A 25930-nucleotide genomic window follows, 5' to 3' on the forward strand; every position below is an offset into this window, starting at 1 on the left:
ACTGACCATGTGGAAATGTGTACATACGTGCTGCTTACTCAATGAATCTCTTTCTCGCTGACACGGGTCACTGTAGATGAGGGACTGAGTAGGTACTGCTGTTCGAAGGAGCTCTCTGACGCCGACTTAGAGCACTGAGTAGGGGTCACTCAATCTGCGCTGATCTTCAATGAACATCTTTGATGCCAACTTGGGTCACTTGGCATGCGCTTATGGGTGCGTGCCGCTCTTCACTGAAGGCCTTTCACGCTAACTTCGGTAACTAGGTATACGTCGCGGGGAATGCGATGCTTTACAATGACGAAATGGATCCCTTAAACTCATCGTATGTCGAGCGGAATAGAGCCCACGTCACAAGGGTTCCTCATGGACAACAACCCGACGCATCAGCAGGCTGCGCCATGAATGCAGTGGGTATGTGCCGCTTTTAAATGAACCCCTTGCCATCTTGAGTCACTCAGTATGTGCCACTAAGTGTGCGGCAAGCGAACGAAACAATACCCAGCGTTCGCGGGCACCAGCGCGCCACGCCTCTCGCCTTGGAGGCCACGCATGGGCTTCTCGGCAGTGCTAGTAGATTGTGCGGCGTGTTCCGAAAAAAGCGCCAGGGAGGAGGCCTGTTGCCACATGACGCGCTTCCCAGCGTTCGCATGCATCTGCGCGACGTGCATTTCGGAGGCTACGCGCAAGCTTCGCTGCGGCGGCGCTAGATGACGCCGAGTGTTGTTAGGGAATAGGGAGCCTACATGCAAGTCCGGTTTTGCAGGCTCCCTATTAGGGAAACGAGAAAGCAGAATCCCGCTGCAGTACACGCCTCATACATAACTAATTTCGATGGTGCAATACGTTATATTGATTCAATGCTAAATTCTTTACCGTGGACTGTCATCGGGAGATGGGTTCTGCCGCAATATATTCGTGTCCCGGTTTCGTAAACCAAGATTACAGCGTAAGTTAGTAAATCCCATATGCATTTTCTATATTTGATCAAATTTTAAGTGGACACCGATAGACTTGCAAGCAAAAGGACTCCAAGTTAGGCGGTTATTATTGCAATAACTATTCTGTGTCATAAAAGGAGCGTAGGAGGGAACGTCCGAAATAACAATGTTTATGCTGGTCTTAACGAGAATCAGTACGCATTGTTGAGATTACGGCAGGAGACGGGGCATTCTCAGGTGCAAGAACAAATCAAGCACTATGATGCAAAAGTTGAACAGTGTTAAATTTAAGCATTGCGCTGCTGGTGCTATCACTAAGATTGTTTCTAGGTTCATTACATTGTGCCGTTCTGCGCCCAGTGCTCTACGTGTGACCATTTCTGACAACTGAGAACTATTTGTTAGGAATAGTGCCCGCGATAGGATCTCGGGAGTGATTGCTATTTTAGTCATAATGTTCCGGTGCTTGCAAAAATCCACTTCTAATTGTGATTGATACTGACAAGTAGCTAATTAAACCATTTTCGTGTCTGTTTTACAACAATAATTCGAATGTGGTTGATGCATTTCTAAACAGTAACTAGATATATTGAACAGAGGTGATCACGCTGAAATTCTTTTGAATAGGATTACAATTTATTAATAATACGGGTACATTTTCCTGTTTTATTACATTTTGCTGGTTTGTTGTTTGTTTTGTTTGTGCTGTTGATACAGCCTATTTCCTTTTGCTTCAGTGTACATGCGTGTAAATAACTGCTCGAGACATTCTTTTTGCGGGTAGTACTAGCCCTTACGTAGACCTTTTGTTGAAAAAACAGACTTCTTATTAGACACATCACGGCGGAGCACTACAATGAAAAAAGAAGCCGCATAAAATGCCAATGTTACAAGCTTTAGGCCAATTTTGACGACGCATGCCCTTCTTAACAATTAAAGTTGTGTGTGGAAGGGAGGCTTGTAAAGCGAATGGAAATAAAAAAAATTACCACTATGTTGAAGGGTAGATGATGTGATTTTATTATAGTGCTATCATACAATGGTCAGTTACCAGTTGGCAGTGTTTGCTTCCTCAAGCAAAATGCTGATCATTACTCCAGCGGTATTCCAGCACCAACGGCCATGCTGTGAAAGGTGGAGCCTCGGTCAGCCAGGAGATCATGTATCCGTCCACATTCTATCACTCTGCCATCTCCCATGACGACGACTCTGAAAAATAATGGCGGCATCCTGAATTTTCTTGCGTCAACTCGCTAAGCTTGGCCACACCAACATCTCTGTTTTTTTTTTCTACAGCGTTAGCGTGAGACACGATGTTGCTCATTCCAGTGACCACAGTTTATGGTCATGAGTGCATTGAAAGCAGTACGTATTTGAAGGTAGAAACGGTGTAAATGTGTTCTGTTAGGGTATAAATGGTTCTGTTAGAGTTCTGTTAGGGTATACCGAGTAAAGGGTTCGTCGACTGTCGTCTTGTGCATTTGAGGCGATGTTCGAAGTCAGATATAATGAAAGAGTTTCTTTTAGATGTGTTTCGAGAAATTAGCTATACTCTTTTTCATGCACAGCAGGCAACGCTACAAGAGATAGAACGACTTCTCACACTGTTAGCATCCGCGAATAAAAGGTAGTGCGTCACTTTTATGTGCAGTGTAATTCGATGTAAAATTAAGTGTCGTAATTTTACGTCGAGAATTATGACGTATTTGTTAAATAAAAGGCGTCGGAAGTCTGAACGTATTTACCCCGAAACGAGCGGAGTAACACGCTCCTGCGACGGGAGGCAGCAGCACATAACTTTCACTCACGACAGAAAATTCGTACGTCGTCTGTTAGAGGCACAAATGCAGAAGTATTGCATGATTTTACGTAAACTTTGTTTCACCCACTGCGGTTGTAGTATATTAAGTATTTATTTTGTAGGAAACATTCGAGATCAAGAAAAACTGCACTTTCTTGCAGCTACAGTAAAGACGCGCGGAGTGAGACGTCTATGGCCGCACTACTTGCGTAGATTTCGCAGCGTTGACTGATATGTACGAAACAAAGTATAGCATGCCCGCACAGAAAATCTGCGGCGTTGTGTGCCAGGCAGAATACATACGGCGATTTGTTAACAGCATCAGTAGTTACGAGTACCTAATGAGTGCTTCAGGCCGTTTATAGTTGTCTTCTTTCTTTTGTTAATGTCAATCTGTACGCTAGAAAGTACCGCGCAGCACCGCCAGACTGCTAATGGAAGCCTTATAATGTACCATGCATGCAGTGGCATAAAGAAAGCATTTCCGTGCCTCCTCGAACAATTTACCATTAAATAAAATCGCAGCAAATTGTTGACCTTTATTTCTGGCCTTAGAGCGCAGACTTGCACAAAAAATAATGTAATGATATTTGAGGTAGACCTTGTTAGTATAACACATGAATTTTGCTTAATTGCTTTGTTCTACCATGCGCAGCTGAAACTTCACTCCAGCATATCCTAAGAATGCAATTCTTGGTTTATGGCTAGGTTCCCGCCCCTACATTAAAATTCTGTGACATGCAAACCGGCGGCGCATGTTGAGTAAGTGTGACACTACAGAATTCAAATCATATGCATAATATAATAGCCAAATCTATTTCTTCTGTACACTTTTACAGTTTATTTCAAGTATGACCTGTATTGAATAATGTAAATAGGCCAAATAATGCTTAACATTATAATGACCAGACCCAAAGTCTAATCTTCCCTATTGGTTAATTTTATGGTATTTTTTGTGACTGATCGACGTTCGCATAAACAACTCGTGGGTTTAGATGATGACGGCAACAGCTCTGTTCAAATTGCGTTTGTCACTGCTTGAAGTGGCCACGACAGACATTCAAAGCACAAAAACTGATTTCACCGGGGAATGCGTTTACAAAATTCACTCGCCAAATGAAGGATTGTATAGGATGACATACGTGTGTATGACGGCCTCCTTGAAGCGTTATCGTTGTTTTCACTTTGAAAAATGGTTACTTTTATATTGTTTCTCCCTGAGTAATTTGTCTGGACAAGAGCCTCATCAAGATTATAATTTAGTGATGGGCTGAGCAAAATTTGCATCTTTGTGTTGCTGTTTTCTCTTTGTAGAAGTGATTTCAAACACGTGCTCAGCTGTGAACAGTTGGCATCACCCCGCTGAAGCTCATGTCCGTACACGACAGCATGTAACGATGCACTCGCCGTGACGTTCTCCCACTAACAGCAACAACCCTATCGCACTTATTCTTTTGTTTGCTCTAAGGCACTAATGTGCATATCTTCAGGAATCATGATTATCTGCAGCAGTCATTGCCTGGAGCCACGTTTAAACCTCACCTGTGCCTACGTTTAACGTTTATGGGAATCACTGAGGAAGTGTTCCGACAGCTGAACAAGCCGATAGAAGTACAACCTGCATATACCGACTAACAAAATTTCTCTAGGGCGAAAGATGCGTACAATGAGGCTTGTTTTCATTCCGGTTTCCCACTGCGATAACTTAACTTCTTGATCAAAGGCCCTTATGCCGTCGAAGTTTAATGATGCTTCGCAAAAAAAAGTGCATGGGTTTAGTGAATCCATGCGGCTTCGACAAGACTCGCACAGAAAGCCGGGTTGAAGGTTTGGTGGTGTTTCAAAAGAAAGCGGTGCTCTTACTCACCTGTCATAATCGAGGATGGTGTCGATGCGGTGTGCTATGGTGATTAGTGTACAATGCGAGAAGCTTTCCCGAAGAGTCGTCTGCACTCGGCGATCTGTTTCCTGGTCCATCTGTGAAGTGGCTTCATCGAGCACAAGAATCTTCGTGCCTCGAAGCAACGCCCGAGCAAATGACACCAGCTGTCTCTGGCCGGCACTGACATCGATAAAGTTTAAAGAAAAATATAAACGAAAGTTTGAGAAGGTGATACATGAGTCATAAGAAAGGCCCGCAAACTGTCTTTGAACATGTTTTTAGTAAAAGACAGTCACAATGCCCCCATTTAAGACAACGATCCACAGGGAGCTTATGGTGGCTATAGACACATAAAACAAGGAATGTGGGAGAAGCATGGTCCCCTTTATGCGATAGTAGCCTGTTTTCTGTGACACGTTGTAGAAATATTTTTTTATTGCGACAGTAATTAGGAAATTTTAAATAAACGCACTTTAAAAATACGTAAGCAGCGTTTGTAGGTAATGGATACAAACGAGCTTTGCAGACTGACAATTATGCTTGTGACAAGTGCTAAGTTCAAGTGTCTACTTCCCGCCAGGTGTACAGACGCTCTAAAGAACCTCACGAGGAGGACACAAAAAATGACTGAAGTCTTGTGCGTTGAGTGGCTTTACTTCTCTGACTAATAAGAAGCATGAATGCAGGCTCAGGTGAAAAGAATTTTTGCGTTGCAAAAAACCCACCGAGACATCAAAAGCGCCAATCGTATACCCGGTATTACTTGCTGCACGTAATAGCAATACATCGTGCTCGGTCCAGAGTATGAAATGAAAAAAAAAAGAGCACGTTAAATAATCATTTCGCATTGGCACATTCTAAGTCCTATTTTAGAAAGGCGTAAACAGGGGTGGATCCCTGAGTGTGTGTGGGGGTGAAGGGAGGGGAGGGAAGTTAGTGGACAAACGAATCCTGTGTGAGCTTTGCGGAGTGAATGGGAGCAGATTACCTTAAAAACAGTTTTCCTTCAACACCATTACTGTGAAAAAGACCCCGCAAGTATGAAACATATCGTAGTCGCTGGTGGCAAAACCTTAACGGTGGGAGTCACTTTCACTTTGAGTAAAGCAGAGGACATGGGAGTACGTGAAATAGGCTTTTAAAATAATTTCATGTTTACGATGTTCATTTTTTACAGCGAAGCTGTTAAGGGCTAGGTTCCAGGAGATCGCGTCCGTAGACCGACCGGCGTGTACAACAATTTCGGTTCCATATGTGTGGTGGTTGGCTCCACGTGCGTGGTGGTTTCCCGCCAGTTGTGCCTTAGCACATTTGTCAAAACGGATGACTAACATGACTGATTGGTCATGACATCAATAACATTGCATGCTCGTCAGCTACGTCACGTCTAACAATAATAAAATCCCGTGTGCCGCATACCTGCATTGGATATGTGGGTATGAGCCAGGGATAATCGGTTATGAGCCAGGCACAAGAAAGAAAGAAGGAAGGAAGGAAGGAAGGAAGGAAGGAAGGAAGGAAGGAAGGAAGGAAGGAAGAACAGAAATAAAGCAAAAGAGAAAGCAAGAGAGAAGGAAGGTAAGAAAGAAATCACGTGTGGCTCATACCTGCGTTGGATATGTGGGTATGAGCCGCCAAGAGCAGGAGCGGGAGAGAACTCACAGGATCCCGACGCTGCCGCGCAGTGTGCCGCGGCTATGAACACTGTGGCTCATACGCTAGTCTGTGATGATGGGGTGGACATGGCGCTACAAACGCACTGCTTGGCCGTCGCGCCGGGCGAAAACAAGACGCCGGTGTTCTTGCTCTTTAACGAAGATGCCTAAGACGCTCAGTATAATCAATAATGATAATATATAAGTTCACTCTAGCAATATTCACTACCGCAGACGCACCATAGTCACAGCTTCGCTGGCTTCCACCTTCACAGTAGTGGAAGGGCTGTGAATAATTTAAAAGCGGAGCTGTTTAATCTTGGCAAAATTCCAGTGTACAGCGCTAAAACTGGTTGAGTGAGGAGGAGCGCGCGGCTCTCTCGCGAGCATAGTGTGCGGCGCCTGGACATTGACGTCATAGCTGCGCCGAGCACGTGTTCAGCAGAGTCATGCGACCGTGCTAATGAAAACGTGTGCGTGCCGGCGCCCGGGCCTTTCTCCGCTTTGCCGAGATATGGCTCGACCTAAGCGCACCTTGACGCCGGAAGAAGAGGCTGCCCGACGAGAGAAGCGCCTTCAAGCCACGCGGGAAAGGAATCGCAGTCTTCGTGCCGATCCAGCCTACCTCGCCAACAAAGCCGCCGATATGAGACGTCGCCGAGCCGATCCGGAATACGGAGAACGCGAGAATCAAGCCAAGCGTCAACGCCCAGCCTTGCCATGATAGTCTAGCCTTGACCTGATAGCCCAATCTTGCCTAGAAAATGCCAAGTTAACCCACGTTATGCCTACATCAACTAGTTGCTAAGGAATGTCGTCCTGCTCCGCTGTTTCTCAAACTTGGCACAGCTAGTGTCAAGCTAGCCGCATTTTTTTACATGGTATTTATATTTCAACTGTTATCTGTAACTCAATGCACCGCACTCTATCACACTTTGTTGTAAATGTAATTCAAGCAACGCGCATAGCACTGCATAATTTCGGAAGAGTTTGTTCTTAAGTATGCAGTGCTACGGAAATCAAAGTAGTTTTATTTCAAAACTTACATTCTGACTTGCAGCTTGCCTGCAAAAATCGAGACTATCAAATCATTCGACCCCTTTGTACCAAATATAGTCGGCTGTTTTCAAGAGAGCTAAGTTCAGCGGAAAGTATAGTAGAGTGGTATGGATAGAAATAGGCAAACTGTGTTTTAATTAAACAATTGCTTTGTTATGCCTCTTTTGCAACCATAACAGCTGTTATGTACTGGGTTCGCATGCGTTTAACTACATCATGTTTAGTAGCACGATGCACTTGCCCACCAAGACCACCAGCTGTGCTGCCCAAACTTGCAGTTCGAGCGACTGCAGGTGACTGAAGCACTGACAGATACCCCAGGTGCTGTAGACGCAGCTCTTTCAACGCGAACAATAAAAATTTGAAAGACGTACACGTCACTCGCACAAGTAGACGGCTAGATACCCTGTGAGAAAGTGTCGGGGACTCTTGCCCCCCCAAAAAAACAACATGTTTGTGTGTACAGGCTTTTCACAATTAACTAAGCACATAAGCTAACACTTGGATGTGCTCCCATAATTATCCGTATAGTTCGAACACGATCTTCTATTTTAGCCCTGATGTCAGTTGTAGATATCTAAAGAGTTAACATTCTCGCGAACACTCGTCCGAATTGTGATTTTCAGTATATTGGGGTCATTTATGTAATAACGATTATTACTTCCGGGAGTGAGAACCTTATAACCTTCTACACATGCGACTTATTAGGACAATAGATCAGTAGTCGTAATCTTTCACACGCACCTTAGGTTTTCTGCCTTTTCAGCTATTAAAAAGGAGAGGCCGCCCGAGCTGCTTCTCGTGAATTCCTCAAGCCCCACTTTCTGCAAGGCATCCCAAAGCTCTGAATCAGGCTTGCCACCTTGAGGGTCCAAATTCTCGCGCAGAGTACCGCAGAACAGGGATGGATCCTGTGAAAAAGTGAGATATGTAGTTTCAACTATAAGTACTCATTTTTGATTCACCACCGCTATCCTCATCAGTCTATGTAAATCCTCTGCCGGCAATCTCTAAATACCCGTGTTCTGAAAGCGGTTGCGCATACGCTGGTTGGTTCTTGATAATGGATGCGAGGTGGCACTGCATAGATTTAACAACACAGAAACGAAGGAACATAATTAGACACATGATGATGCGCGGACTAACAAATGTTTTGTTTGCAGTTTAGTTCTTGTGAACAAATATGTACTGCTTCTGCTGGGTCTACTGGTTATGCGGCAGCATTGATGCTTTCAGGTAGCATGTGTGGGCTTATTAACCAGTCGCCTTCACCCAAGAAGATCGCGTATACGTGATGCCTGCGGCAGAAAGGATGTTCCACATCCGACGTCAAGACCATAAGTGGCGGCGCCGGCTAACAATCCCAGGTTTAGCTCCCTATCAGATAAACATAAATACTTCAGAAAGTGGATGGGAAACGGCGCCGCGGTAGCTCAATTGATAAGAGCATCGCAGACGTAATGCGAAGATGTGGCTTCGTGCCCCGTGCACCTGCGGCCAGTTGTTTTAGATGCGAAGCATCTTATGCTCGGTGTTATGTCACTCCCTCCCTCCCTACCTCCCTCCATCCAACCGCCGTGCGTCCACACCCCTACTGCGCATGCGCATCCTCCTCCCCCTCCTCTCCTTGACTCATCTCCTCTCCTCTCGGCATCCATGCGCATCCTCCTCCCTCTCCTCTCCTTGTCTCATCTCCTCTCCTCTCGGCATTCCTCCTCTCCTCTCCGACGCTCCTTTCCTCTGCGGATTGCGCAACGAATGGCAACACCTGCGGTTCCGCGCGCAATAATGCGAAGCAGCTTAGGTTAGAGACGCGACGGTAGGCGCCCCAGAGGCACCGGCAACAGTCACCAACGCCGCGCGCGTTCGGTGCGAACGCGGGCAAAACGCCGACGGCATCGACAACAGTTCAGCGCGTTGCTGGTGCTGCTGCATGTCCAAGTTTATACAGCTGATAAAACTACCTTGAGTCGACCCCATGGCTGCTTCGCATACTACTCAGGTTTCCCCTACGGGAAGATGGCGTAATTTTTTTTCATCCACTTTCATTCCCATTAATTTATAATTTCTTCAATTCAGTCAATAAGTGATCCTGTGAAAAAGTGTTTAAATTTCCCCCATGCTTTCCTTGGTGTCCTTGTTTGTTAGGTCCTTATGATATGACTAATAAAAATCGGGGCCTGGGTATCCGTTCTTCTAGTTTATATATATATATATATCGTGAACCTGACAGTGCTGTGCTCCGGACCACCATCAGTTGCACTTTGTTCTTCGAAAATGCACAACGTGTGTCGAGTGAGCTCCTGACGAACAATTCGCAATGTCGCCATCGCAGTATAAATCATGGTTCCGGGACCCCAAATACGTGCGACATAATGCTGACGCATTTATCTCGCATTTAGTGCTAAATCTCCATTCAACTTTTTTATTGCACATTTTGATGACAACGTTCTTGAAGATTCCAAATATATAAGACACGGTGGTAGTAAATTCACAACTTGTGCCTCAATATACACAAACGTAGGCGCGGGCGGAAGGTCCCGTTCATCTAACGTTGCCGCACCTCATGAGAACTGTTGTCTTAGTCGAAGACATGAGAACCACTGGACGTGTCTATAACGTTAGACAACACTGCCATCGCGGCCAATGTTTTCATGCTGAATCAGCAAATGATCTTCGGAGCTTGATGACTTAATCAGAAAAGTTCAGCAGCATGTTACGCTCCTCTTTTGCTGTGGTGAAGGCGAAAGCCTGGTGCACACTTGGTAATGTGCCGTCTCGCATCTTCGCGTGCTGCTTTCGCAGTTCGGCTTCTTCGGCTGGTTTTCGACCCTTAACTGCAGCTTCGCGCGCTCGTATAGCGGGGTCAGACTCCCGCCAACGACGTTTCTCTTCGACTTTAAGTTGCATTCTCTCAGCAGAGGAAGGCACAACGTGTGTCGAGTGAGCTCCTGAAGAACAATTCGCACTGTCGTCATCGCAGTATAAATCATGGTTCCGGGCTGTTTTGTATGTTGTATGGGTGATTTAAATGAAAGTATGCACTGTTCGCTTCACTTGGCTGAGCGCTTGTAGCCTCAGCCTTGCGGGGTATGAGCCATTGCATTTTTTGCTTGCTTTCGGGACTATGCACCAATGTGAAGGTCACGTGGTTTTTTTTTTGTACCACTCGACTCTACGCTGTATGCATTAGAGGCACAAGCTAACTAAATAATGTTTTTCTTTGTAACTAGCTGTTAAGTTTAGCCACGAATAATATTTTAATCGCGTTAATTGAAGCCCATACGGTCCGCGCCACTATTGCGTTACACAAAGACATGAGCTATTAAATAAATTATATGTGACTTCTTCTGGCTCACCTGTGGTATGATTGCTATAGCCGAGCGCAACCTCTTAAGTGACACATCGCAGATATCTGTGCCGTCAATGGTGATGGCACCGGATGTCCGTTGAATCATCCGCAAAAGCGCTAGCACAAGTGAAGACTTTCCAGCGCCTGTCCTTCCCACGACAGCTACCTGGGATGTATGGACATTGGTATATGCTATAAGAATTTTCCCCGAAAAAAACAACAACAAAATAACAAATTTTACCCTGATTACAGGCTTATTTGCCAAATATGAAGATTAGTTGTTGTATATTTTGTAAATTATTGTGAATTGTACGCCAAGTGTCTAGGTTTCATTTATCAGCGTCGATAAATAGATGATCATCATGAGATGAACTCCAAATCAGTCTCTATTTGTGTTTTTTTACAGTATTTTAGCGATAGCCAACTTTTCTTTTTTGATGAAGTCAGCTGAAGTAGTTTAATTCGAAAAGTGGCTGCAGTAGTATTATTCTAGTGATATTCTGTTGCACGAGACTGAAGGCAGGTACCGTCTATACCAGCATGACCTAGTGAATATGGCATCCTGCTTCTAAGTTATATTTTCGGACATTGATTATACAAGTGTCAGTTGGATATTTTGGCTGCCTGTGAAGTCGATTACTCACACGTACCAGTGCAATAAAGTAATCAACATGTAGCGTTATGTTCGTACACTGAATTTCAACGTTCAAGTCAGCTTATTGCACACCATACAAAGCATCTTACAGCAGCAACTTGTGAGCCTTTCACGCTATTTTGAAATATAAATTTTAAAGCTATGGCCTTTTTATGACATATATATTTTAGGGTCAGACATGACAACGGCTAAAACAATTTGTGGGCAGCACCACCGCAAAAAAATTCCCAAGAGGGGCCATTGACTGATCATGAATGATTCACAGCTTACATCACCGTTAGTACAAGAAATCTGAAAAACTCCGAAAGGCTTTATTTTTGGTAGATTTCAGTTACACTTCAGTGACTTCAGTGACTCCTCTCACTTCAGTGACTCAGTGACTTCAGTGACTCCTGAGCAGCAGTCACCCTCAACTAAACATCGAGATGTGTGGCCAAACATTGCTACCGATGGACAGCCGGTGCAGAGTCATAGGGAAGAATGGTGCAGACACATCTTATAGTAAGTGCCAGTTGGGTCATCAGTGCTGATGCGGATAGTCAACTGCAGCACAGCTGTAGGACTTATACTGATTCCTAATAAGAAATTTCAAAACGTAATCTACATCGACAGTTTGATCGTAACGCTCCCAATGAGTATGGGCTCAGCCCTACTTATTCAGTTATCTTGGCAATTTTAACACGATATCCTTGAGGGCCCCGTGTAGCAGATATTCCGGTGTCGGTGTCGGCGGAGCTGTCCGTGAGCGAACATTTTCGTATAGATTTAGGTATATGTATATGCCACGGCTTGCTATTTGACATGCAGCATATACGGGTTATATACTGTCACACCATTCTATGACTAAAGTTGCTCATACGTTGTCTTACATCCTTTACAAAGTTATTCCTCGGAATTTTGAGAATGACCGCCCACAAACATGAAACAAAACACCGACAGCGCATGCCTTTTATGTTAAATCTTCTCAAACTGAAATATTAAGATTGCGAAACAATAACAGAAACCGGAAAATGATGTAACTTTTCGGCGCGACTGTGCACAACCTCTGGGATTGGCCCACGCAAGAGGCCGCGTTTCTACCAGAAAGCTCTCACTCGTGCATAGCGTTCTCCGCCAGCGTTTCCCGGTAAACATTACGGTTACATAAGCTGCTCTTCCCTGGAAGGGTGAGAAGTAGCCAGTGATCTTTGAATGCTATCATGTTCTACTATTAAAGGCGAACCTCAAGCATTCTGCAAGCTTTTATGTAAGTCTACACCAGAAACTGTAACGCTCAGTCACTCCTATCGGACGCTGCAGCTCTGACCAGTAGTGCAGAGGAAAGCCTTGCAGTCTTTCCAATTTTATGATATGGTACAAGGAATTGTGCATGCGAAATTGTGTTCTTAAGAGGGTCAAGTCAGAAATGATAATGTAAAACTCCATCAATTAAACTGTTTATCTTGGCAAACATACTGATTGACTCGGTCAGAACAATACAATATTGCTTCCTTCCTACATGCCACCACTTTGTAACGTTGGTTTGCAGAATTTTGGACCCGCCGGTACCACGGCGTTACATTTAATTAGGAACATACGAAATCGCCCTTCTAGGCCTTTCAATGTGCAGGTTACGGAGAGTAGCTTCTGTATAATGACCGCACTTAAGGATTCGTGTGACGTTGCATTGGATGACACTTTGAAACACGCGTGCATGTAGCTTTGTTGTAACATTATTTTGCACACAGTAGAACCAAAAACCTGCACCTTCTCTCCGGCGTTTGCCACGAAGCAGATGTCCTTTAGAGTATCTTCTACAACGCCAGGCCGGTAGGATGCACTGAAGTGTTCAAATTTCACGACACCCTGACTGGGCCACAAACCGTCGTAGGGCTCCAGGAAAATACGTGGGTTCATCATGTTTACTTGATCAGAAGGGGACTCTATTCCACGTAAAGTATCCTGTGTAAAAAAAATCATATTTAAAGATGTGATAAAGCATGATACCACGTACGCTAAATAATATTATAGTAAAGAATTGTACGTTCACTGCTTATTCTAAATAGGATGCACATATTTAGGCATTGAAAGAAATAAAACTTTTTCAGAGATAGATTCGCCTTTTTATTATCAAGAAGGAATTTAAGAGCTGCAGTTTGGAAGTAGGAACAAATGTAATTCATTCGTGATGTGGCTCTTATGAGGCTGTCAACAAGCCCATGTATTAAAACTTTATTTTACTGGCTAAATTTATTTTTCATACTATTCTCTCCCAGCGTCCGCTGCTAACCCTTTCAACTCGCATCTTCTAACATGAGAAACTACACAAAAATTTCCACATTACTTTTTATTCAGTTAAAACATCGAGTAGGGAAACGAGTTTGAGAAACAGCTTTCGTCGCATTATGTAAACTTCTTGGGCAATATGTCCATGTATGACAGGAAGATAATTGACGACGACAAAATAGACAATTATCCACAATCAATGTAGGTGTTGGAATCTTTGCGAAGCGAAGCTTTCGTGAAGCTAGTAATTAAATGCGGTGAGATGGTTCACCTTCTGCACCGCGTTTCGCGGCACAGCGATTAAGTGTTTGCTCAGTAGGACTTACAGGGCCCCAGCAGGCGACCCACGTGACAAACCGCGGATTTCACTGACTCTGGGACCAGCCCAGCTTTCATCACGCCATCTCCAGGATCGGCACCGTTAACTATTGCTCTCTCCCCAACATTGGCATATTTTACTCGGCGAGAAACGGACCAAGCAAATGCGCAAAATTCTCGGGAACGAAAGCAGAGAAAGATTTCCCTTAAAACAAGAAATGTGCATTTGAAGTCGTATATTTGTTTCACTGAGAAGATTTGAGTACCGTTAGTTGTTCGCTACGTAATTTTTTAGAAATCCGATCCACGCACACGTACTTATGTAGGGGCCGTACCTATGGCTATCTATAAGCCGAATCATTATATCAGTGCTCTCGTGCGTGTGAGCTACTCAGCTTGAACAGTAACAGCCAGCAGCACTCTGTGCTCATGTTCATCAAAGTCCGGGAGAGCTTGCAAAGAAACCTTCGTTTTAATGGGCCAAATAGTGAGATCAAGAACTCAGCAATGAATGGTAGGTTGAGCATGCGGGCTGAACTCCCTCACGGTGAGCAAAGCAAACGGTGGCATGTACGAGTAGGATTCACCGGTTTGTCATTGGCAATATTGGCACGTTAGAAGGCACCTTCCACCAAAGCATGGACGAAGGCTCGCCGTAAATTTTCGAAGATCGCTGTTGACGAGCAAAAGCCGGGGGTGGGAGGCGCGGTGAGAAGGATAGGCCATCAATAATTTTCTCAGTGGCGACACGAGCCCCGGAATGCTAATTTGTGGGGGCAAGAATGCCTGATAATAAATACCGGAATTTTACGTGCCGAAAACAAGATGTGATTGATTTTGCCAAAACAAATGCGCATTATATGGTACGACGTACTGGGGGACTCCGGATTAATTTTGACCACCGGGAGTTCTTCAACGTGCACCGAATGCAAGGTAAAGGGGCGCTATTGGCATTTCGCCCCTCATCGAAAGGTGGACGCCGGGGCCAGGATTTGATGCTGTGCCCTCGGTCTTAACAGCGGAACGCCTTAGCCCATACACCCCCACGACGGGTGCGGTAACGATGCCTGTGCTGGCTGACCAGGGCATGGATAGCAAATGTAAACAAGCTTCAATAGAGGCAACCGGTGGCGTCAAGTAGCGCCTGTGAGAACACGCCAAGCCGCGCATTCCAAGACTCGCGAATTGTGGTCTTCCTAATTAAGCCTCGATGAGGACGCGTTACGGTAACACACCGCCCTCTACCTAGCTTCCGAGACCTACAAGCTGGTGGTAATGATGATGATCTATTGGCATCCCCTTTGAAACGGGCGGTGAGAAATAGTCACCTAGCGTGCTTGATTCAATCAGGTATGCTATAGATGTTCCTTATCTAGCATTTTTGCATACATCTTCCTGATCTTTTTCCTCCCCCTTCAAAATCGACCTTGTACCGCTACCTATGACTATAAGAGATCCGGTAGTATCAAAATCTTCCCAGCTTTTTTTCCACCAATACTCTAAATGTCTCCTTGATATCTTGACCGCTGACTGGTTGATGCTTCTGTCCACTTTGAACCCAAGCGATTCTGGAAGGTGTACGTTACCTATGGGCCTCACCGGGTGAATTCCTTCGCATTCCATTAGGATGTGCTGCGTGGTCTCCGGATTATTGCTGCCGCATAAAAAGACCTCATCTAGTTCCAAATATTTGCTCCTGTATGTTTTGACCATTAGGTAACCAGCTGAAACCTCAAATAGCAAGGCACTGCCCTTTGTATTATCGTACAGATTTTCCCTTCTAATTTCTTTATTATCATTCTTGTAAACCTTCATGACACTTTTGGTTTCCATTCTTTGCATATAACTCACCGTCTCTCTTTCTCTCACTTTCTTTCTGATGCTTTCTGGTTGTCTATTTACAGTTTCGATTACCCTGTACTTCGCTGCCAACTATCTTGACCTCTTCCTCCATTCTGTGTCCATGCTTCTCAGATAAAGATACTTGTGCACTTTAGCCGCCCATTTATTTCATTCATGTTCATGAGTCTTTCTTCAAAACTAACATTGCTCGGTGCGTCTCTGACTTCAAAAGAGTCTCAACCCATGTCACCCTGCACTGCCTCAGTTTGTGGTATTACCGTGGGCTCCCAAAGCCAACCGGTCTAATGATCTTTGGTTAACTTCCAAACCCGACAAGATATCCGATTTTAAGCATAGAATGGCATTTGCGAATGTTAGCGCTGGCACCATTACTCCTTTCCAGATTCCACGCACCACCTCATACTTATTGTGGCCCCACAGTGCTCTGTATTTCATTATTGCTGCATTCCGCTTCCCCTTTATTTTCAGATTATCTTGGTGGTTGCTTGAGTAATTCTTTCCTTCGTTTATGTGTACGCCGAGGTACTTATATTGCTTCACTATGGGTATTACTTGCTGTTGAATTGACACCATGAAGTTACTCGTCTCTTCATTAAAGATCATAATTCCCTATTTCCCCTTGGTAAACTTAAGGCCTAGATTTGTCGCTGATGTTGCCACATATATTCACAATTGTCTGTAAATCTCTTGTATCTCTGGTATTTTTTTAATAAGGCGCCGAGTGGCCGTTCGGTAACGTACCTAGTCTTCAATGTTGCTAGTACCGGTTTCATCCTTCAGGGACCAGTACTTGTGAATTTTTCATCAAGGCGGTAGCATGCGTGGTCGTCATCCTAATTGCAAGAATTTTGCTTGCTTTCGGTTTTATGCCTGTCCTAGCTTCCTGAACACAAAACATGTAGGAACCAAAAAAAACGGACTCCTGATTCTCTTTTCCAAATCTAGAGATTTCTTATGCGCAAAGAGACACTCAATTTCGCTTTCGTGACCGTATGGTGACCTGGCCCAACAGCGCATAGCATTCGGCCTTTTTTTTGTAAGAAGTCGTAAGTATCGTACGTTTTCTGATTGTAGTTGTGTGCAGGCATTCTGTATTGTGATATGCGATGGCTGCAATCAAAGAGACAGGCACTAAATTCATTACTTCAAAAGCGCAGCTTCTCAGAAAAAAAAAACGAAAAAGAAAGAAAACGAGGCACTGAAATTTGTGTTTATACTTGATTGGTAACATGGCTTGCTAGTGTTTGTAGTATTCAGATGTTTTGCTCAATTGTTCCAGTTTGGCTCACTGTTCTCTGGATCAATAGAGTTCATTTTCATATAGAGAGTTGGCGGATTTTTTAAACTTACAGCCATCGATACGCGTTTGGTGCAGACCTAGCAAAAATGGCGAGCATAAATCTGTACATCATCGCGGCTTGTTATTAAATGGTAACATACCAATTTCTTGTTTAATTCTAAAATGTAGGAATTCGTTGTTCCACATTTGTTTACGAAATGTTTAGTAGGCGCAATAAGGCAGCAACAATTTCTTTACAGGTAATTTGTTATTGTATGGCTGCAGAGAGGGATAAAAGCAGCACAGCATGCAAGTATGGATTGGAGGTGTGTGTGTGTGTGTGTGCAATTTACGCGAGAATTGCGATTAAGTGCAGGCACGATTTTCAAGGGAGGGCGAAGCAAGGAGCCTTTAAAAGGCGCGAGCAGGGACACTCACACAGCACTACAGTTTCGATCATGTAAATACTGCAAATAAATGTTCGAATTTTCGACTGCTAACCTCCTTTGTTGGAGGCCGTAGCAGATGTTGCCTTGCCGGACAAGACGTGCGGCTTGCAAAATGTGACCAGGAATTTCCTGAATGAATTCAGTAAATTCATTTCAAGTGGATACGCCTGACATACTCACCGGCTACAATTCGTAAATTGCAATATGTGTCGCATAGTAATTAACTAAGAAGTTAGTTCGTGAATTTTTGTTAATTAGTTGAATATGTCTTGCGATTTCTCGTGCTACTAATGTCGGCCTCGTCGAATAGCCCACCTCAACGATAAGCATTATGCTACCTGCCACAGGCGATTTCTAAAAATTCCGTAAAACTTAAAAATGAACACGTGGTATACTGATAACTAATCCACGGAAGTAACTCCTTTAGGAATTGCAAAATTCACGAATTTATATAGCGGGATTTCTTAGGAGCCTTGAACACAGATTCGGAACATCCCAGACAATTCATGCAGGGTTGTCTTACCTCTTCAATAGGCAAATCCGTGTATTCCAGTGCACGTTCCAGCGCCACAAACCCCAGAACACCCCAAAACAAGACCATGAAAACACCCGCCATGGCAAATGGTACCTTTATGCAAATAGAAGATTTAAAACATCACAAACATGTACAAACTGCAGTTAATTCATTCGTGAAGCATCTTACGAAAATATCTGCACTGCTGAAATAATTCTTGTTTACCTTCGAAAATGTCTCGCAATACAGCAAAAAGGAAAAACCTATCGAAAATCAATTTCGCATTTTTAGGACCTATTATAGCTTCTGCAACTAAAAAAAATTCCAAACTAATGGGAGCATTGAAATAAATACAGCAAAACATGCCCGCGTTACGGTAAGTTAGCAAAACCTCTGGGGTTTTACGCGCTGAAACCATGATTTCATTATAAGGCACGCCGTAGTAGGGAGCTCCGGATTAATGTAGACCACCTGGTTTACTTTAGCGCGCACCCTTGGTTGATCCCCGGAAATCTGTATGTGCCAAAGACTTTAAGGATATCACCATCATCAAAGCCAGGGGCACGGTGTTTCTGCATTTCGCCCCTATCGAAATGGGGCGGCCTGGCCTGGATTTCATCTCATGACATCGTGCTCAGAAGCACAACGCCGTAGCCACTAAGCAACGATGGCGCCTAAGAAAATGCAGAATAAATTTTGTACTAGTAAAAATATTTACAAAGTGGTCGCTTTTATATTTACCATTGTTTTAATTCCTTATGAATTTCCGTTTTAACAGATTGGTATAAATTTGCTGGCTTAGATTAGGCTGCTAACGATGCACTGCTCGCGTTCACTTGTCAATAACTCACGCGTAGTGTAGTCTAACAGCAGCACTGAAATAAATCATCTAGGTAAAAAAAATGCGATGATTGTGAATTCCTAAGCTTTTGGGCATTCTAGAAATGCCATTTGCCGAGAGATTATGAAAAATTTCTGTTATAGGGGCTGCAAGACAAATAGGGACAAATTGCAAGATACAGAACATGTGGTATGGTTCAAAGGAGTACGAATCTTACATCATTGGCACACCTTCATGCCGGAAGATTGCCGAGGGAATTAGCGCAACGCAGAGAGGACCGGACAAAGCACAGCTCTACTCCGAATTGCCGTATGTTTTTTTAGAGCAGCTGTGTCCACGAGATTCCTAATGCCCTTCACGATAACGTTCGGCGCGTATCAGCGTCACCAAACTTTTGATACATTATTTGATACATTATTACAATGTATACAATGTATAAAACATTACAATGTTTGATACATTATTCAAGCAAGGTGAATACGTTGCATTTATGAACGCGATCATGAAGAAAGTACATCTGTGAACCGTCCTTGCTTTCTGATGTCGCATGCAACAGTTTAGCCACCACGTAGCCAGAACAACAAAACCAATTCCGTAATGTCCAAAGTAACCACATCTGTCATAGCATCCATGGAAATGCAAAATGAAAGAATTGGAATAAACGCTTGAAATTCAATTTTAGCAGACAAGGTTTGACCAGTTTTAGTACACGGTAACAAAGAAAGATGCGTGATTAATTGGATGCGTCGACTGTTATTTTGCACTGGCACTCTAGCCTGTGGCACCTTTGAATTATATCAGAAGGGTATCACATCGGAAGCCTTGCTCACTGGGGTGAGCGCCACCACAGGTAAGACCGACGCTGCCATTAACGTGACGGGGCATTAGGGATCACGTGGACACAGCTGCTCTGAAAAAAAGGGGAATTGCGAGCAGTGCTGTGCTTTGTCCGATCCGCCCGGCGTTGCCCGAATTCCCTCGGTAATCTTCCGGCTGTGCTGAATCTGGCAAATACTGGAAAAAGAATGTGCTGAATCTAGCAAATACACTTCGTGTATTTTGCTAGATTCAGCACATTCTTTTAAAGATATCGGAAGTCGTGAAAATGAGCAGCATTGAGGTCACATGTGCTTACCAGAAATCGTGAGACTAGTGCCACTTGTGCCATATTGATCTTTAAAATGTGGCATAAGACGTATTGGCGTTCCTGTTAACCATCTTTTAAAAACATCCGTCTAACGGTGTGGAACATTACGGTAAAGCCAGTAGATATTTTAGCACTATTGTGGGTACGAACATCTCGAAAATGATAGCAAGCAGACGTGACTTCAACAGTTCTCGGTTTTCACTTTGCAGTTTCAACAAATTAATAACGAAAAAAAAGGTTATTAGTGAATGTTTTTTTAGCTAGCCAGAAATACCGATTCATCGTGAAAATGTTGTCTACGTCTTCGTGTAATCCACCGGTATAGGCCTAGCTGCGTTATATTCCACCGGCTATCTTTCAAAAAATGCTAAAGAAAAGCCAGTCGCTAATATACCGTATCTGCACGCCTTGTTTCCCCGCACGAAGGAGATGGGAAACTCGTTTGTTGTGAACGTCATTATTTCGTGAAGAAATAGGTTGGGTAGTGCCATGCGCAGTACTAGACAGAAAGCTTGAAGGCGATAGTAAAAATGGAGTGCTTGTGGGGTTAAGCACCGTCATAGGTTGGTTGTGTGTGTGTATAGGGTGCAGTGCATCACATTCCGCTGTTCTCCGGGAAGTGGCACATGGGCCAAACCGGACGGTGTTTTAATAAACGATTAATAGATCACAGAGCTTCTTTGAAAGGGCAGCCCTAATCTAATTTGTGCCTGCATTGCAAAGAATGCAAGTGTAAATCGTTGTTGAATTAAACTGCGGCATTGTCGAGGCACAAAGATAGAACTGCGCGGGTGATTCCTGAAGCATTCTTCGCTCACAAGTCCGGTTACATAGCCGCTGTGAGGGCGTCTGTGATGCTGCATAAGCTATAAATCGATATTTAGCCGCTAATCTTTAAGCGTTTACACGTGTTTGTGCCAAGGTATGTATTTGTGTTTCTGACAATAATGTAGACTCGCTAGCTGCGCTCGTATCGTGCTTCTTTCTGGTCCCTTGTTCCTTTGCGCTATTTTTCGTCAGGTGGAAAACTTAAAATACAGGTGGAAAACTTAAAAATGGTGAAACGGCAAAAAAATGCCACTTCGTGCTTGCAATGAAATTAGGAAGCCACTCAGGCTGTTAATATAGGCGCTTGCGCCATCGAATTACCCATTAAATCTTGATTATACTCCAGCCATGCAACGTCATTTGTGTAGCCTAATTTCGCCTCATATTTCGAAAATGGAGAACATTGTGCTTTTGTTTGTACCCAGAAACAGATCAGCGGCTACCCAGTGCTCATTACTATTTCGCTGCAATCAGGATGTTGAGACCTGAAGACGAATGACTGAGTGATCTTTCATGAAATATACCCATGTTCACAATAGCCTGGGAGGCTGGACTACCTGTAAGATTTAACGGCAATATTAGGCCTAAAATAAATATTGTTAAAAAGAAATTGGCTATCTTGAGTTACTGTAATCTCCGAACTCTTAAAGCAATAAACAGATCCACAAAGATTGGGGAAGAAAGTTATTAGTGAAATGACAGTTAATGCTAGCAGCCTTCCTTTTTTTGACGAATCGTACTTTGCAGAACATACCGTCAAAGCCGATAGAAGCGATAGACCAACTGTGGCTGCAGATTCTTGGTCCCCTTGATTGGGCACCACAACGAGGACCACAGCGAGGAAAATAACAAGCACGCCGAAACATGTGAAGATGAGGCGGGTGAAGGAGTACGAAAGAACGAATGCGTTGAAGGCTTCTATGTAGTCGTTCATGAGTCGCCTGAATCGGGCACGAAATTTGTCCATGACCCGGTAGCAGCGAATCATCCCCACAGAGTCCAGAGTCTCCGCGAGGTGCTGCAGGAGCCTGGAGAGTCTTGTACTCTCGTATTGCCTGCCGAGAGTAATCGCAGCGACGACGTGGCGCTGGAAATGTGAAAATTCAGTGTTTTATTTTGCGTAACACCTGATAAAAGAGACTGAGAGCTCTATGGCTGACTCAAGTTTTCCTTTTTTTATAAATATTGTGTTTTATTTATCTCAATGTAACATTTACTGTTATTGTACATCACTGAGGATTTCTTTATTGTTTTTGAGAAGTTCGGTTCTGTTTTTTCATTATTTACAACGTATGCCTACATTCACTGTTAGTCTGTGTTTGTAGACTCTCTGTACCCAATTACTGTTTATCTTCTTTGCTTCTTTGTATACTTTGTATTAACAAACAATATATTTACAATTACAGGGTGCGAAATTGCATTGGGCGAGTGCACTTTGTGCATTAGAAAGGTTTAGCGGAGTAAGAACCCTCGTCTGGCTTCGTGCCTCTAGCTCTCGCTCCATTTTCTTTGTGTTGAAAAGAAAGAATAAACTTCTGGAAACAATTTAAAGTTTCTAATAAGTTTAACACAACACTCAGTATTCAATATCCATTGAGTGCACTTGCGAAGTTCGAATTTATTTCATTTAATTATCTGCTAAACGACCCACTATCAAAATTTCTAGCATTAATTGAAAAAGTATGTATTTTGTAAGATTACCTTTCATTGTTCAATTTTTTAGCAATTTCAAAATATTTTATCAATTTTGGCGTCAATTTATATAGCTCACTCCCTTATAGGTGTAACTTTTAGTTCTTTGATGTATGCAGTTTTCGGTGTCATAGAGTCAAATGCTGCGAGTCAAATGCTGGGAATTACGCTCCGTCCGTCCGTCCGTCCATCCGGCTTTTTTTGCATTATTTCCGAGAGCCGTACCAGTGCAGCGCAAGCAGGAAGCCGCGTCCCTTTTTTTATACTAGCATCCACCCACCCCTATCCACCCATCCACCACACCCACCCATCCATCCATCCATCCATCCATCATCCATCCATCCATACCATCCATCCGTCCATCCCATCCATCCGTCCATCCATCCATCCGTCCGTCCATCCATCCGTCCGTCCGTCCGTCCGTCCGTCCATCCGTCCATCCATCCGTCCGTCCGTCCGTCCGTCCGTCCGTCCGTCCGTCCGTCCATCCATCCATCCATCCATCCATCCATCCATCCATCCATCCATCCATCCATCCATCCATCCATCCATCATCCATCCATCCATCCATCCACCCACCGATCCATCCACCACCGATCCATCCACCCACCTATCCGTCGTCCGTCCGTCCGTCGTCCGTCCGTCCGTCCGTCCGTCCGTCCGTCCGTCCGTCCGTCCGTCCCGTCCATCCATCCATCCATCACATCATCCATCCATCCATCCATCCATCCATCCATCCATCCATCCATCCATCCATCCATCCATCCATCCATCCATCCAGCGCAAGCGGGAAGCCGCGTCGCTTTTTTTATACTAGCGGCCTTTCTTTTAAACACGGTAAAATAAAAACGATGCCTTCAAGATATAGCGCACTGCAAATGATTTAGTTTTAATTTGATGTGTTCCAAGACCTATAGCGTTGACATATCTGCCGTAAGTATAGATAAAAAGGTAAAGTTTCATTACAAAGTATTAATTTGCGCGAATAGAAAAAGTGGCTGCTACTTCACACTGCCGTTAACAACATAAAGTTGGTTTCATTCGGGCAGACAGCTTGGCTTTCTTTAAAAACTTGATGCATGATGGCTACGACACCCGATAAGCACAAGATGTACTCCTAGTCATGATTTGGCAAGCTAGTAGTCTTTAAAAAATCGTTTGAGGCTTCTTCAGAAAGATAAAGCACCAATTTTTAAAATTTTTTGATAGCATCATGAGAAGCTTCATTCTTTGAAAGCAGTATAATAAAAACTAACAAAACATGAATAAGCAAGGAATTCTGCAAGTGAGACATCAAGCTGCTATGAAAGAAAGAGGTGGTGGGCACGGCTCCACGTGTCAGATGCCTGGCAACTTCACAAAAAGTACCGCGGGGAGCAGTAACCCTAGCTTGCACTAGTGCTTGAATCAGTTCCACACTCACTTTTGTATTCCAGCCAAAATTAGTGGTACGAAGATTTGCATACTTCAATCTGTGTAAGTCGACTGGCCATTGACCACCAAAGAGGAGTTGAAATTGCGCACAAAATCCTTTCGGGAGGTTCAACTTTGTTCATTTTATTTGATTAATGGCTGATGCTCCTGATGAGTTAAGCTTCAGCCTCCCTTGGTCCACTGGTGACTGGCAATCGGAAGTGAAGCCAATTAATGTTGCATAAAAATATGAGATTATTACTTCTTTTCTTTGTTCTGAAAAAGCAGCCCCCAGCTGATAGTGAATAAAGCGTGGTAAGAGGTGAACGATAACAAATCGAACTCACTAATATGAAGACGAGTACAATCTCTGCACCGCAGGCCAGGGCAAAAACGATAAGCGCCTGCGTTCCCATGACGGCGAGCCGTGCAACAACGCCCAGCATAGTCTGGTACAGCTGCTTCAGCGCGACGAACGCACGGCTGTCGTTCATTTCCAAATCTACGGAAAAGCGGTTCAGTAGTCTTCCGCGTGGCGTGGCGTCGAAAAACGACAGCGGACTGTTGGCTACGTGACCAAGCATGTTGTCATGGAGGCTCAGAGAGCAGTGCCGAGTTCCTCGAGCGAGCAGAATTCCGCCGAACAGTCGGGAGAGTACTGCGTGGCACGGAGAGAGAGAGAGAGAGAGAGAGAGAGAGAGAGATGTCAGATGTTATCGCAGATTCGCAAATGAAATTCAGGGAAAGCTCGATAAAGCTTGAACAACTCCTAATTACGCTATATTTCATTTCACAAATGGTCTTGTATTCTTTTGGTTGGTAACAAGTATGCATATAGTAAAGTAATGTGCTTTCAAATATATAGAACAGAAACTTTCAGCAGTTTGGTATTTGCGAAGTGCTCCCTTTATAATCGAGGAGTGTTATAACAAAAGAGAATATTTGCTGCGAAGCTGTTAACTCTTAATGTGACTATACACGCACTAGAATACGTTAAATGACAGTTGTCATGGTTCTCTGAAAAACTCGGTAACTCACGAACTTTATATGTAGAGAAAGTCTGACGAATGTGATGAGAAACGTGCAGGGAAACTTTAGAGCATGTGTGTTATTTAGGCGTTAAATAAACCCTAGTTTTCGGTACATATACCGGCGTTATAAGGTACACTTACAAAGTTTCCTCACTTCTATAAAAGCACTCAAATTGACAGAGATGTCCTATTTAAAAGAACTGGGGACCATTTTATGAGGGACGTGCATTGAATGCTTCCAATGTGCAGGTTATTTAGGCTGATTTTGTTTACCGCATTGGCACACGCCTATATGGACTTAACTGGTAAAAGATAGTAGGATAAAAGCTGCATTTCAGAAACTTAACTACACCCACTACCCCAGAATACAAAAGAGATCAAAACAAAAACAGCAGAAAGCAGCGATACAGCAACGTTCACATAGCATCAAGCAATTTTGACATAGCGTACTTCACATAACACATACACAATACGCACAAGCAAATAATTCAAAATGCTTAGCAGGAAAACGAGTTCCCCATAGAGGAAAAAAATCGACATTCAATATTCAACACAGCATTTGCAATGCTCTCTTTTGTTACAGTTGACGTTTATTTTCATCTGTTAAAAAGACTGCTTGCAAGAGAAAGCTCGACAGTATAAAACAGTAATTTGGATGACGGTTAAGCTTCGCCTTTAAGAGTAGAACGCGATAGCATTCAAAGATCCCAGACTGATTCTCGCGCTTCCCAGCAACTGCAGCTTATGTAACCGTAATGTTTACCAGGAAACGATAGCGTTGAACGCTATGCACGAAGGCGAGCTTTCCGGTAGATAGGCGACTTCTTGCGTGGGCCGATCCCGGAGATAGTTAACAGCCGCACCAAGAAATTACATAATTTTCAGGTGTCTGTTATTGTATCGCACTTTTAATATTTTAGTCTGAGCAGATTTAACACAGAAGGC

At 43.7% G+C, this 25930-nt stretch overlaps 1 protein-coding gene across 1 annotated transcript in view; it reads right to left on the reverse strand.

Moving 5' to 3' along the window:
• Window positions 1-1937: 1937 nt before the first annotated feature.
• Window positions 1938-25930, reverse strand: part of LOC119462321 (multidrug resistance-associated protein 1-like) — a 110370-nt gene continuing 86377 nt past the window's right edge. The window contains exons 20-27 of the mRNA XM_049672930.1: window positions 24302-24612; window positions 21604-21936; window positions 18043-18147; window positions 13092-13286; window positions 10698-10856; window positions 8083-8249; window positions 4610-4804; window positions 1938-2150 (exon numbers count right to left, since the gene is read on the reverse strand). Of these exons, the coding sequence (XP_049528887.1) occupies window positions 2033-2150; window positions 4610-4804; window positions 8083-8249; window positions 10698-10856; window positions 13092-13286; window positions 18043-18147; window positions 21604-21936; window positions 24302-24612 (1583 nt within the window). The 3' untranslated portion in view covers window positions 1938-2032. The remainder of the gene's footprint in view (window positions 2151-4609; window positions 4805-8082; window positions 8250-10697; window positions 10857-13091; window positions 13287-18042; window positions 18148-21603; window positions 21937-24301; window positions 24613-25930) is intronic.

Source organism: Dermacentor silvarum, chromosome 8, assembly GCF_013339745.2.
Source record: "Dermacentor silvarum isolate Dsil-2018 chromosome 8, BIME_Dsil_1.4, whole genome shotgun sequence".
NCBI classification, from domain to species: Eukaryota; Metazoa; Arthropoda; class Arachnida; order Ixodida; family Ixodidae; genus Dermacentor; species Dermacentor silvarum.